The 14758-nt window shown below is 42.7% G+C and overlaps 1 protein-coding gene across 1 annotated transcript in view; it reads left to right on the top strand.

The window, feature by feature from the left end:
• The window catches only part of LOC310931815 (low-density lipoprotein receptor-related protein 1-like), a gene marked incomplete at its 5' end in the record, with an annotated part of 87435 nt that overhangs the window by 65984 nt on the left and 6693 nt on the right, over window positions 1-14758 (top strand). Inside the window, 35 exons of the mRNA XM_083895044.1 lie at window positions 24-149; window positions 254-382; window positions 630-749; window positions 998-1111; window positions 1200-1349; window positions 1438-1560; window positions 1742-1858; window positions 1982-2110; window positions 2235-2363; window positions 2515-2655; window positions 2768-2955; window positions 3862-4045; window positions 4134-4219; window positions 4330-4449; window positions 4897-5084; window positions 5179-5384; window positions 7657-7845; window positions 7955-8103; window positions 8271-8364; window positions 8477-8593; window positions 8691-8810; window positions 8914-9036; window positions 10247-10372; window positions 10459-10575; window positions 11143-11249; window positions 11367-11493; window positions 11878-12000; window positions 12102-12224; window positions 12318-12455; window positions 12551-12688; window positions 13346-13465; window positions 13558-13844; window positions 13930-14108; window positions 14329-14435; window positions 14548-14667. Coding sequence (XP_083751170.1) covers window positions 24-149; window positions 254-382; window positions 630-749; window positions 998-1111; window positions 1200-1349; window positions 1438-1560; window positions 1742-1858; window positions 1982-2110; window positions 2235-2363; window positions 2515-2655; window positions 2768-2955; window positions 3862-4045; window positions 4134-4219; window positions 4330-4449; window positions 4897-5084; window positions 5179-5384; window positions 7657-7845; window positions 7955-8103; window positions 8271-8364; window positions 8477-8593; window positions 8691-8810; window positions 8914-9036; window positions 10247-10372; window positions 10459-10575; window positions 11143-11249; window positions 11367-11493; window positions 11878-12000; window positions 12102-12224; window positions 12318-12455; window positions 12551-12688; window positions 13346-13465; window positions 13558-13844; window positions 13930-14108; window positions 14329-14435; window positions 14548-14667 — 4854 coding nt within the window. The remainder of the gene's footprint in view (window positions 1-23; window positions 150-253; window positions 383-629; window positions 750-997; window positions 1112-1199; window positions 1350-1437; window positions 1561-1741; window positions 1859-1981; window positions 2111-2234; window positions 2364-2514; window positions 2656-2767; window positions 2956-3861; window positions 4046-4133; window positions 4220-4329; window positions 4450-4896; window positions 5085-5178; window positions 5385-7656; window positions 7846-7954; window positions 8104-8270; window positions 8365-8476; window positions 8594-8690; window positions 8811-8913; window positions 9037-10246; window positions 10373-10458; window positions 10576-11142; window positions 11250-11366; window positions 11494-11877; window positions 12001-12101; window positions 12225-12317; window positions 12456-12550; window positions 12689-13345; window positions 13466-13557; window positions 13845-13929; window positions 14109-14328; window positions 14436-14547; window positions 14668-14758) is intronic.

The following is a 14758-nucleotide window of genomic DNA, read 5'->3' as shown; positions in this document are numbered from 1 at the left end:
GACATGTGCCTCCCTTCCCTCAGGTGAGTTTTCTCCATGCCGATCAAATAACGGAGGTTGCCAAGACCTGTGTCTGCCCACATCCGATGGACGGGTTAACTGCAGTTGCCGTGGTGATCGGCAACTTCTGGAAGACAACACCTGCTCTTGTAAGAGAGCGAGAAAGAGAGAGAGCATTTTCAATCATTTTAGTATACATTGTGTGCAATGGTTTCTCATTATCAATTTAAATTGAATGCTTCTGCCTCACCAGCGCTGAACGTGTCGTGCGGAAGTGTGGATGACTTTGAGTGTGGGAACGGTGACTGTATCAACTACAGCCTGACCTGTGACGGCATGGCCCACTGCAAAGACAAATCTGACGAGAAACAATCCTACTGTGGTGAGTTTTGTTAACAGAGAACAAATGCACTGTCGCATCATTTATGTTTTCTAATGAGCACATTATCAGATGATTGTCATGTCCACAGCAGTACAGGATAGGTGCACAGATACAGTTAGTTACTAGATCATGAGGTGAAATGTGTGCTAGTGAACAGTCAATAAATCAGTTAATATTAATATATACCATATGATTTCTCACTTTTATTTATAAAAGGACACTGAACTCAACTGCTCTTCTCTTGCAGCCAACCGTATGTGCAAGAAAGGCTATAGACGCTGCATTAACGGACGCTGTATTGGCCACCAGTTCTGGTGTGATGGCACAGATGACTGTGGTGACCATTCAGATGAGCTGCCCTGTAATAGTAAGTCCAATATGTCGATTCTATCGGTGCAAATGAGTGTAGAATCAGTAGTTAAGCTTGTTAGTTTCATATTACAGACATTAATCATGGCACATTTAAACTGTTCTGCCCTTTATCTGCTATTCATTGATGCCTTAATTGGATGAGTTATGATTGAATGCTCTTTGACATATGCATAACTATGTAGTTGACTTAATCAGAAGGTTGGATTTGAGTGTTCACGTGCTCCTAAAAACTCTTTTCTGCAGTGACCCTGTGTAAAGTAGGAGAGTTCCAGTGCAAAGATGGAAGCTGCATCTCCAACTTCAGTCGCTGCGACCAGGTGGTCAACTGTGAAGATGCTAGCGATGAAATGAACTGTCGTAAGTTAGCGACCACCATTTCCTTTCAGGATTATTCCCTGTACTTGTTACTTTGTGGCCTAAGTTAAGTTTTCTTTTTTTCCCTCAGAGCCGACAGATTGTGCCCGTTTCTTCCGTTTGGGAGTTAAAGGAGCAAACTTCCAGAGCTGTGAGAAAACCACTCTGTGCTACCTGCCCTCATGGGTGTGTGACGGCAACAATGACTGTGGCGACTTTTCCGATGAGAAGAACTGCCCAGGTTGCATTCTTTGTTTCTTTTCTGAAATCTTTCAACTTCCCATATTTCTTTCATATTTACATGAGTCTTTTTTTCTGCTGTCTTGCAGACAAAAGGAAGCTTAAATGTCCGGTCAACTTCTTTGCTTGTCCGAGTGGTCGCTGCATTCCTATGAGCTGGACGTGTGATAAGGAGAACGACTGTGAAAATGGCGCTGATGAGACCCACTGTGGTCAGTCTCTTGCAGTCATCCTGTAATAGCCAGATGTTCCTTGAAAACACAAATACTAACCAGAATAACCAGACTGTTTTCCTTTCGGCTTCCTGCAGCACATGGAAAGGATGATTTATGGCTTGGAAAAAAGTAAATAATTTCTCCAAAAATGCTGAGCTCTCTGTGTTTTCTTCTGCAGACAAATTTTGTACATCCACCCAGTTTGAATGTGCGAACCATCGCTGTATTTCCAGTCACTGGGTGTGTGATGGCTCTGATGATTGTGGTGATGGATCTGACGAGGACCAGAAATGCAGTAAGTCTCATATTACTCACACTCACACTCTCCACGTCTAGTAAAAGCATTTGCTTTATGGGTAAGATTTCCCTTGTTTAATATCATGAAGTAAGTTTCCCATCCATAACATTGTCATCACAGAATCCAAGACCTGCAGTCCAGAGGCTTTCCAGTGTCCAGGTTCCCATGTGTGTGTACCGCAACGCTGGAAGTGTGATGGAGACAAAGACTGTCCTGATGGAGCTGATGAGAGTGTCAAGGCCGGATGCAGTGAGTGGGGCTGTTACAAAACAACACCATTAAAAAAATGTTGTCTTTATCACATGATTCAAATAAAATAAATAGATAAATACAGAAACAGTGTTGCTTAACCTGTGTTCCTTTCTTCCTCCAGTGTACACCAACAACACGTGTGATTCTGAAAATGAGTTCATGTGCCAGAACAGACAGTGTATCCCGAAGCACTTTGTGTGCGATCATGACATTGACTGCTCCGATGGTTCCGATGAATCCCCCGAATGTGGTGAGTGCCTCTGATTTTCATGCCTTTGAAGCGAAATCAAGGAAAAAAAATCTGTCTGTTTTTTTGTTGTCAGTTTGAAATGCAGATAATGGCACACGCATTAAAAAGCAATGACAGTGTTCTGTAAAGATTCAATTCTGTACCGGTGCAGAATATCCAACGTGTGGTGCAGAGGAGTTTCGCTGTGCCAACGGTCGCTGCCTCAACCAGAAGAAATGGGAGTGTGACGGAGAGTTTGACTGTCAGGACCGTTCTGATGAAGCTCCTAAGAATCCTCACTGCATGGATTCAGGTGCCATTTTCTACCATTTTTTAAATAACATCTTGTTCAGAACGGCTGTCGCTGCCTGCACCCTGGATCAAAGTGACACAAACATAATAAACCCACTTGTGTGTGATTTCAGAGAGAGCGTGTAATGAGACGGACTTCATGTGCCGTAACGGCAAGTGCTTGAACGAGACTCTGCTGTGCGACCGCAACGATGACTGCGGCGATGGCTCTGATGAACTCAACTGCTTCATCAACGAGTGTCTCAACAGTAAGCTGAGTGGCTGCTCGCAGCTCTGTGATGACCTCAAGATTGGCTTCAAGGTAAGTCCCTAATGCCAAAAGGCAAATCGCATTACCTCATGACCTTGCAGATTTCGATTGGCCAAGAAACTGCAGTATACTCCCATTACAGTATGGCATTGTGGTTCTGCAAGTCAAAAAAATCATATTAATTTCTCATAGAGATCTTGATTATCAGCCGCAAGCTACAAGAGCACTACACACTTTTATGGTCTCTATGATATTCACTGCATTGTATTCCTAATGTCAAGAAGTACTGCATTGCCCACAGTCCTCAAGTGTAAAAGCAACATCTCTGAGAGTTGGAGCTCGCTGTTTCCGTAGAAATGCTTAACACAACCATAAAAATCATGTAAGCTACAATTGGACTTTTAACTTTTACTCATATTTTTTCTTCCAAATCAAATGTTTTATGGGATTCATTTTGTGGCTGGTTAAACTTTCAAATACCAAAGACAAAAGCAAATAAGAAACTTAATTTGTGGAATCAGTAATGTTCGTTAAGGGTAGGGGCCACTGTTATGCTCCATCCATACATGGCTGCTTCATAAACAATGGGCTCTATGCTATTAATGGTGAGTTTGGACCGCGCTAATGTTAGTTATGTGGTTACATAAGACAAAAAATGAACTTGAAAGTTGGAGGCCGTTCTTAGATCTCCTCGACGTCTTTGAGAACTCTCACGTTTGTGGTGTTGAGGGTGTGGTCAGAGCTGCATTTAAAAGAAATGTGACAGAATTTGGGTGTGAGTGTTGAGTTCTTGCCACATAACATCGGAGATGTTGGATAAATAAGAATTTTGGTAGAAAACACATCTGTCAGGTTTGCTGAAAGATGTTTTTTGACCCTTGTAATTAGTCTAGACATCACGTGGCTGAAGGCTGCAAGATTTTGACATATCTGGCTCTGTGCTCTTGCACCCTTCAGTGCCGCTGTCATCCTGGCTTCCAGCTGAAGCGTGACGGGAAAACGTGTGTGGATGTCGACGAATGTACCACCACCTACCCCTGCTCGCAGCGCTGCATCAACACACATGGCAGCTTCCACTGTCTGTGCGTGGATGGCTTTGAACTCAGCCCCAACGACCCCACCATCTGCAAGTCCACATCAGGTAAGGCATGTTTGTGCTTATTTTGCATCTGGATGTTGCCAAAGTAATCCCTGAAACATATGTTTTCCCTTTTGGCATCCGCATGCAGAAGAGGAGCCGTATTTGATCTTCGCTAACCGCTACTACCTGAGAAAACTCAACCTGGACGGTTCCAACTACACCTTAATAAAACAGGTGAGTGTCTTCTCTGGTTTTGTTTCTCAGTTTGACCAACTGAAAAATGACAAGGTGAAGCTCCTACCATTTTATACACCTGTCAATATTGTATCTACCTCTTGTTTCAGGGTCTGAATAATGCTGTGGCACTGGACTTCCACTATGCAGAGCATATGATCTACTGGACAGATGTGACCACTCAGGGCAGCATGATCCGACGCATGCATATGAACGGCAGCAACATCGAGGTCAGTGAGGAAATCAAATTTGACCTTGAGTTACTGTACAATCTACATGTTATCCACTGATGTTATCCACTCTTGACAGTTTTAAAATGTCTCTGAAGGCATGGCTGAAAGAGATCTTGTATCGTCCAGAACACGAGACTCTTGTATATAGAACACCAAATGTATTACATGTTTTGTATGATGTTTTCTCTGTAATGTTGTTGCTGTTCTTGTAATATTCAGTATTTGTTTCATTGTCTTTTAACTCCCTGCCAAGTGACCACTGATGCAAATTACCTATGTAGCTAATTCAGCTAAATAGCTACTATACCAGCTAATTCAGCTGGTATAGACCCGGTTCTGTACATGATCCCTGTCAATTAAACTAATGAACTAAACCAAACTAAACTTACAGTTTCAAAGTTGTGAAAATGCCTGACTGGAAACTGTTTCTGAATGTAATGACAGGTTTTACACCGGACCTCCCTGAGTAACCCAGATGGTTTGGCGGTGGACTGGGTCGGTGGAAACCTGTACTGGTGTGACAAAGGACGGGACACCATTGAGGTGTCAAAACTTAATGGGGCCTATCGGACTGTTTTGGTCAACAATGGCTTAAGGGAACCTCGTGCTGTTGCTGTGGATGTTCGCTATGGGTGACTTGCTCATATTTTAACTCCAAAGATATGTTTGTATTTCAAAGTCACTTCGGTTAAGAATAGTTTTAACTGTTTTTGTCCTGATCTTAAGCTACCTGTACTGGTCTGACTGGGGTGACAACCCTCACATTGGGAGGATCGGCATGGACGGCACCAACAGAAGTGTCATCGTAGAGGATAAGATCACCTGGCCCAATGGACTCACCCTGGACTTCATCAATGACCGAATATACTGGGCTGACGCGAGGGAGGACTATATTGAATTTGCCAGCCTTGATGGCACCAGCAGACACACAGGTAACCTGGTTTCCAAGTAGGCAATATTGAAACACTCCTTTAGATCCTTAATGTACTGAAGGATGCAGTGTGTAGTATTTTTATCTGGAGAAAACGCATCATGAAGAAAAACTCAAATAACAAAGGAAGACGGGGGCAGCAGCCTTAGCAAGGAAGCACAGAAAGCCCTCTTGCTAGCCACTTCTACCAGCTCCTCTGGGGGGATTCCAAAGCGGTCCAGGCCAGCTGAGAGATATTATCGCTCCAGTGTGTCCTCAGTCGGCCCCGGAGTCTCCTCCCAGAAGGAAATGCCGGAACCACCTCTCCTCTAGACATGGAGGAGCAGTGGTACTCCTCTTGAAGCCCCTCCTGAATGTCCAACGGTAAACCAAGAGCTTCGCCTTTCGGCTTAACTCCCTTTTTGGGAAGACAGACTGGTTGATCACAAATTCAGGGAGTATGCTGGCTAACTATATAAAAACAACAACAACAACCACACGTAGGATGTGAGTGCAGATGTTTTTCCTCCTTCTCTTGTCAAATAAATCCAGACTTTTACTCATTTGAGACTCGCCAAGTGAAAGCAGCCAGGTCCAGATGGTTGTCTGCGGTGCTAGATTCCTGCAAGCACAAGCTCAGGGGACAGAGACGTTGAATGGGGGAGATTGTACTGGTCAGTGAGGCTTCTAACATGTATGACATCTGCATAGCATTCGGTTGTTTAACACACTTTTACTACAATAGTTGATATTGTCAGCCAGCTGGGAGCACAGAGGAATTCTGAAGCTCTGCAGTGTCTGTATTGAAATTTCCCACAGTTGCAAAACTCTGCTCTGCTCATAAACAGCTGTGGCATTCCATTATTTCGTAGATGAACAGTGTACGTTATGTACAGTAGTGTGTGTGTGTGGGATTGTATACAATCTCCATGTTGCATTCTGAGCAGTTGGAGAATCTCAGTGCTGATGAATGTAGAGCTGACTAACTAACTATCATTTTTGTAATCGATTAATCTGTCTATTATTTTCTCGATTAATCGCTGGAAATGACGATGTTCTCGAATGTCTTGTTTTGTCCACAAACCAAAACGATTTCTTTGTAATGTGGAGTAAAGAAACAAAGACAATTTCTGCAATCTGCAATCTTGTTTTAATAATGAAAAAAGCTTCAAACCAATAAATACATTATCAAAATAGTTGCAGATTAATTTAGTAATCGATTAATTGTTTCAGCTGTAGATGAATGCATATTTTTAAACTCTAAATAAGGTAATTGATAATAGCAGATCACAGTATTGTGTTATCCTGGTGGTATGTCTCGTCAGATATACACCCCTCCTTTGATACACATGCACAAACACCAGAGTGGGCTTATGTGTGTGTGTGTGTGTTTGTGTGTGTTTGCAGAACACGCAAGACTTGGCCTGTTTGTGTTCAGATAAGGATTGACCAAAGGGCACTTCATGCTAATCTGACTAATATCTCTTTTTCCCCCAACAATCTTGTACAGCCAGTCACAGTCTCTTAAAATCAATTCAGAATTTGCAGTCAGAGAATCTGTGTAGATTCTCATTCGTCCACATCATCGTTATCCAAAAACCCATCGAGTCGGTATCGACTTGTACAAGGAAACCTTCAAATCCAATTGCCACTAACTTAATTCAGAATTTTCAAACACTTACTTCTTGACAACATGCACGTATCCATGTGTGCTGTGACCTCCCACATGTGCCCACATATTGGTTGTGCTGTGTTCAATAGAAAATATTGGAGTGTGTCCATCACACACCTCAACCTCAAACACTAGGAGAGCAAACAGATGATAGGAGGACTACAGGAGCAGCAAAGTTCCAGTTGGAGTGTAAAACCTAATGAGGTGTACACTTCATTGTATAACGCGCAGATATAGTGGAGCCACTGCAGCTGCGCCCCCACCCTGCCTCTGTCTCACAGTATATTATAACAGTGCTAGAGATTCCCAGTAATTTCTCTTTTGGGCACAGCACCAACAATCCGATTATATCTCTTAATGTAGTCATTTCATTTCTAGAATATGTTCTTGTATTACTCTTTTTATTTGACAAGACACTTTATGCTGTACACATTAGGGATGGGACAAGTTATGATTTAATTGTGAAATACAATAAAACACACTCTTTCTATAGATGAGAGTATCATGAATAATCCAAATAGTTATAATCTCACTTAAGTAACTTTGCATTTGTCATTCCAGGACCTCATGTTTTACAATGACCTAATTTAAGATTTGATTGATTTCCGGTGTGTTTTTGCAGTTCTCAGCCAGGACATCCCCCACATCTTCGCCATGACTCTGTTTGAGGAGTACATTTACTGGACCGACTGGGAAACCAAGTCAATCAACAGAGCTCACAAGAGTCTGGGAACCAACAAAACCACCTTGATCAGCACCCTGCATCGACCCATGGACATCCACATCTACCATCCCTATCGCCAGCCTGAGGGTAAAGGACATTACTTTGTTAGCCACATGCAGAAAGTGAGTGTCTTTCTACTTTAATCCAAATATTAAAAAACTAAAATCTTTTTTTTTTGTTTTTGTCTCTTTCCCAGTGCTCAATCATCCATGTCAGACCAACAATGGCGGTTGCAGTAACCTATGTCTTCTCTCTCCTGGAGGAGGTTACAAATGTGCCTGTCCCACCAACTTCTACCTGGCCAGTGATCAGCGCACATGCATGTCTAACTGTACAGCTAGTCAGGTAGAGAGACTATTCCAAATCTTTATGTCTCACACTGGCTTGTTTGATGAATTACTTACACCAAGTGATTGTCTCTCGACAGCTGGCTGGTAGCCCAGTGCTAGAGTTTCTTTTGTGTCACTATTGTAACCCTAAAATAACTATAATTTTCCCTCTTGCTGCTGTAGTTTGTGTGCAAAAACGACAAGTGCATTCCATTTTGGTGGAAATGCGACACCGAGGACGATTGTGGCGACCGGTCGGACGAGCCAGCAGATTGTCGTAAGTGTTTTAAGAACGATAACAAGAAATCCTGACATGGTGTTGGTGACCATCATGTATTGTTTATGTAGGTTCAGCGTGGTCTTGATTAAACTATCACTCTGTCTTTCAGCTGAATTCAAATGCAGGCCGGGACAGTTCCAGTGTGGCACAGGCATCTGCACCAACCCTGCCTACATCTGTGATGGAGACAACGACTGCCAGGACAACTCAGATGAAGCCAACTGTGGTATGTCTTTCTTTCTTTGTATACAATTATTAATGCTCCAGAATATTTTAATATTCAGCTTCTTCACCACCTTTATTTTCTTTGTGTGTCTCCACAGATATCCATGTTTGCCTGCCCAGCCAGTTCAAATGTTCCCACCCAAGTCGCTGCATCCCGGGCATCTTCCGGTGTAACGGCCAGGACAACTGTGGAGAAGGAGAGGATGAAAAAGACTGCCGTGAGTTTAGAGCTTGTTTTTTTCTCCACAATTTTTTTTTTGACCATCTTTCACTTTGCTATTTGACTTCACTCAGTCCATCTCTATTATTCCCCCATCACAGCTGAGGTGACGTGTGCTCCCACACAGTTCCAGTGTGCCATCACCAAACGCTGCATACCTCGCGTGTGGGTGTGTGACCGTGACAACGACTGCGTGGATGGATCTGATGAACCCGCCAACTGCAGTAAGACTTTTTTTTATTGTTTGCTACAACTCCCTGTATGTTGGTTTGGTCCAATCCTCTCTGAACCTCCTTCAGCTCATTCAAAACGCTGTCGCTCGACTTCTCTCCAGCAAGAAAAAGCGCGACCACATGATGCCAGTCTTAGCTTCCCTCCGCTGGCACCTGGTCTGTTTTTCGTATTGATTTTACACTTCTATTAATTGTTTTAAATCCCTCAATGGTATGGCCCTTCTGTGTCTTTCTGAGCTCCTGCGTCACCACACCCCAAACAAAGCCTTAAAAGAATACTTCACCTATTTGCATTTAGCTTTGTATCACTAGAATAGGGGTAGATTTTTTTGAAAAATTATTCTTCCCAACCTCAGTTTCCCCTGAGTTGAGAACTTGGTCCTGTTAACGTAACTGTTAGCAAAGATGGCGGACACTGTTTACATTCTGGGAAATAGGTCCCGTCCCCCTACAGGTGGGTCTAAAAAGTGCTGAATTAAATGCAAATCGGTGAAGTATTCCTTTAAGGTCCTCTGACCAACTGCTGTTCCTAAAACCAGACTTAAGTCTAGATGTGATAGGGCCTTTGCTGTGGCTTCCCCCACATTCTGGAACGGTCTCCCCCTCTATATTAGAACCTCCCAGACCATAGAGACGTTTAAATCCTCCCTTAAAACCCACTTCTTCTCTCTGGCATTTCATAAAGGAGCGCATTTACGTATTTTTGTATGTAACCTGTGCGCCCTTTCTCTACAGCACTTTGGTCGACTGCTGTCGTTTTAAAGGTGCTCTAGAAATAAAGTTTGAGTTGAGTTGAGAAAAAAAAGGTGGCATAGTAAGCACACCAGTGTGTGCAGTGCAGAAGTTGGTAGCGTTTGGACAAGAGATATCGGTTGAAATGTGACACAACGAGCTGCTCTCGCACAACAAGGGCTGCTATTTTCCTCCACAGCATCCCAGACAAACAAACCAGCCAGATAAAATGTTTTTGCATCTATCAAATGGTTCGCTTGACAGGCTTCAAACTTTGACTTAGTTTGGATAAGAAATGCAAGGATTCATATCCTATCAGTAAAAAATGTGACAGAAATACAGCAAAAGAGCCGCTTCAGAAAGTCAGAAGCGAGTACTGCACTTGCAGTATTTGCCTAAACATGTATGTATTTTCTACTACATTGTTTTGGAGTCATTAGTTAATTGTCGTTACAATTTCCCTCTTCAGCTCAGATGACCTGTGGTGTGGATGAGTTCAGATGTAAAGACTCTGGACGCTGCATCCCTGCTCGTTGGAAGTGCGATGGCGAGGACGACTGCGGCGACGCTTCAGATGAACCAAAAGAAGAGTGTGGTAAGAATCTCCTCTCCTTCAACTTTTAGTTAGATTTAGTTCATTTGTTTCTTTGATCATAACTAATTTCCCTGTGCTCTGTGTAGCTGAGAGGACATGTGAGCCGTACCAGTTCCGGTGCAAGAACAACCGCTGCGTGCCGGGCCGCTGGCAGTGCGACTATGACAACGACTGCGGGGACAACTCTGACGAAGACAACTGCAGTACGTCTCGCCGTCAGCTTTGAAATGACATCTTCTAAAATACTAAATGCTCGTTACCTCACTGTGCCCAGTGTCGGTTACACTCACGCCCGTCATTGCCTTGACCACTAATGACATGCTGACTTTGCACATTGATCTTGTTGACTGTGTGCACATTCAGCACTAACATCTATTCCCTGTCATTTCTGGTGCATCTTACCTCATCTGATATGTGTTTCATTTCATACTGTCCTGTTGGCGTGAGCCAGAGGTAAGCGACTCCATCTTCATATGAACTACTTCCATATTCAGTGTCACCTCTTCTTCGCCGTGTCTATTACTTTTCATTATGTCTGTTCTCGCTGTGATCCCCCACCCACCTGTGAGTCTGGAGGCTCAGCTCTGAATGATAATCTTTATTTTTTTTAATTGTTGTGCTGTTTTTGCTTTGCTACTAGATGCCACTGCACAACATTCTCAGTGGCTTGTAACAAATAAACCCCCTTCAGTTTCGTGTGCTTGTTTCAGCTCGTCTGTGCTGCTGTACGCGCCGTCGTCAACGTTAACCTCGTCTCTTTTCTTCTCCAGTGCCTCGACAATGTTCAGAAAGCGAGTTCGCATGCACAAACGGTCGCTGTATTGCCGGGAGGTGGAAGTGTGACGGTGACCACGACTGTGCCGACGGGTCTGATGAGGTGCAGAAATGTTTGTCTTATGTTTGTTTAGGTGACCTTGGTATAATATATTTAATATTATCTAAGTTTGTATAAACGCTGACTCTCACTTACCTGCGTGCTTGGATGTGTTTGCAGCATGGCTGTGATCTGAAGTGTGACAACGACCAGTACCAGTGTAAGAATGGACACTGTATTCCCATCCGCTGGCGGTGTGATGCTGATCCTGACTGCATGGATGGAAGTGATGAGGAGAATTGTGGCAGTGCTGGTAAGTGTTTATGTTTTTTTCAGGGCCTATGATTAGTAGACAAGGAGGCCGATGACCGATAGTGGGAGCAGATATTCATTTGCAGTAAATGTGAAAATATTAGTGTCAAAATCTTGAATAATACAAACACCAACACTTAACTTCGTTAAATGCCTTTAAGCAAACAAACACAAAAAGTGCAGGGAGTTCCCAGGGTCAGCAGCATCTCTTGTAAAGTTAACTGACATTTAAATAAATAAATAAATTGATCTCTTATCGGCCTTTGGATAAAAAAAAAAAAAAGGCTCATATTCGTCAAAATGCCGATAATCGGCCCGGCAAATAATCGGTGGATCCCTAGTGTGAACTGAATTTTCATACAATATGCTAATTTCTCAGCCGGACGCCACTGCCCTCTGGATGAGTTCCAGTGTAACAACACTTTGTGCAAACCGCTCGGCTGGAAGTGTGACGGGGAGGACGACTGCGGGGACAACTCTGACGAGAATCCCGAGGAGTGCAGTGAGTGCGGTCTTGTGAATCACACGCGTATTGATCTATTTTGTTGTTTACCTTTTTTTTTTTTTTTACTCACTGCATTTTCATCTTTTTCTGCCTCCCAGTGAGGTTCCAGTGTCCTCCCACCAGGGCGTTCCGCTGCCAAAACGACCGTGTATGTCTGCAGGTCTCCAAGAGATGTGATGGTGTCAATAACTGTGGCGACAACTCTGATGAACTCAACTGCCGTGAGTTGTGGACACATTGCAAATAAAAAACCCTTCTTTTTTTTCCCCATTTTATTCTTGCTGACTTGTGCATGCGGTGTCATGTGTTCACAGGGGCCCCTCCAGCTGTTCCCACATGTGAGAAGGACGAGTTCTTGTGCACAAACAGCAGATGCATCAGCTCCACACTGCGCTGTAACTTCTTTAACGACTGTGAAGACTACGGCTCCGATGAGATCAACTGCAAGACAGGTGCTCACAGGCCTGATGACTCAAAGGTTGAGAAATGAAATGCTCAATGACTCAGCTCTGACTCGTTTGTTTGTTTTTCGGGTTGTTTTTTTCAGATACCAAGCTAAATGACTGCAGGAGTAACAGGACTCAGTGTGGTGATGGAGATGAAGCCCACTGTGTCACCAATGGCACCGACTCCTTCTGCTCCTGCAAACCGGGCTTCCAGAAGATAGGACACCGCACCTGTGGAGGTACACATGCAGGAAACTAGGAGCTAGGAGCTGTAATGTTGTTGTGGAGCCAGTCCGCTCTATGGAGGCCACCATTTTGGAACACAAAGTTTATATATATATGTGTATATACACATATATGTATATATATATGTATATATATATATATATATATATATACATATATATATATATACATATATATATATATATATATATATATATATATATATATATATACATATATATATATATATATATATATATATATACATATATATATATACATATATATATATATATATACATATATATATACATATATATATATATATATATATATATATATATATATATATATATATATATATATACATATATATATATACATATATATATATACATATATATATATACATATATATATATATATATATATATATATATATATTTTGAGTTTTGGTGCTAATTGGAGGCTAAATAGGTTCAGCTCAGGTTCAGTTAATTCAGCTGCAACATGCAAATTCGCCAATAAATGTTGTTAAATGTCACACACTGTACCTTTAAAGTTGACCTTTAGTTCATAAACTTCTCATTCAAATGTTTTCTAACGTTAAGTAGAGTCATGTTCCCATAGACTTCTATTCTTCTAATGTTTTTTTATTCTCCATTTTTCAGATAAGAATGAGTGTCTGCAGTTTGGAATCTGTTCCCACGTTTGTAACAACACCAAAGGCTCCTTCAAATGCAGCTGCCACAAATATTTCACCAGGATCAATGACACTTGCAAAGCTGACAGTGAGTTTTTCCTTCTTGGAGGCTGTTATTTTAAAATCTTTTTCATGATATTTGTTCATTTTTGAAAGTGTTTTTCCCTACTTTGCTCGCAGGCATGAACAGCAGCCGACAGATTCTGTACATAGCCGATGACAATGAAATCCGCAGCCTTGACCCCGGCATGCCCAACTGGCGCTATGAGCAGACCTTTCAGGGCGACGCCAGCGTTCGTATCGATGCCATGGACCTGCACGTCAAGACCAATCGCATTTTCTGGACCAACTGGCACACTGGCCGCATCTCCTCCTATGAACTCCCAGGACAGTCCACATCGCCGCCGTCCTCCGCCAACGCTCACCGCCACCGGCGGCAGAGCGAGGGCAGGATCACCAACCTGCAGGTAACGCTGGTCAAATGTCAGGCAACTTTAATACATTGAAATATATTATGACTGTACAGTAAACACCATTCTGCCTTTTTTCCAGATCAAAGAGCTGAAGATGCCTCGGGGTATAGCAGTGGACTGGGTGGCTGGTAATCTGTACTGGACTGACTCAGGTCGGGATGTCATCGAAGTGGCACAGATGTCAGGCCAACACTGCAAAACTCTCGTCTCTGGCATGATAGACGAGCCTTATGCCATTGTTGTGGATCCACAGAGAGGGTAACAGACAGCTGACTGATGGTGTCTTCATTCAAAATCACATAATCTTAGAATATTTCTGTTGATTCTCATTCATCCATGTTGTAGTTCTGGACTTGAAGGTTTCTCATAAAAAATGTTAAAAGTCTACAAATCCAATTGCTATTGATTAAGTGACATTGGTGAAATATATTATATAATGTATCATTTTTCAGTCCTGTTTTCTGTGTTTTCTCCTCAGCACCATGTACTGGGCAGACTGGGGTAACCACCCGAAAATTGAGACGGCTGCCATGGACGGCACTCTGAGGCAGACTCTGGTCCATGAGAACATCCAGTGGCCCACCGGTCAGTGATGGTTTATATTTATAGGGTTTGCATATCATAATTCAAACAATCTGATCCATAGATGTTCATTCTAATGTTTTTGTCCATACGCTCTTTGATTCTGCCTCTACAGGTTTGGCTGTGGACTTCTTCAATGAGCGTCTTTACTGGGCCGATGCTAAACTCTCCGTTATCGGTAGTGTTCGCCTGGACGGCTCTGATCCGGTCATTGCTGTTTCTGGCCTCAAAAACAGTTGAGTACTTTGCACACACTCACACACACAGTATAAAACAAAAAAACCCCAGTGATGACATGTCGCAGAAATATTTATTGCCTTGTCCTG

The sequence above is a fragment of the Microchirus variegatus genome (assembly GCF_963457635.1).
Source record: "Microchirus variegatus genome assembly, chromosome: 9".
NCBI lineage: Eukaryota > Metazoa > Chordata > Actinopteri > Pleuronectiformes > Soleidae > Microchirus > Microchirus variegatus.
This window is presented reverse-complemented; position numbering and strand designations above follow the sequence as displayed.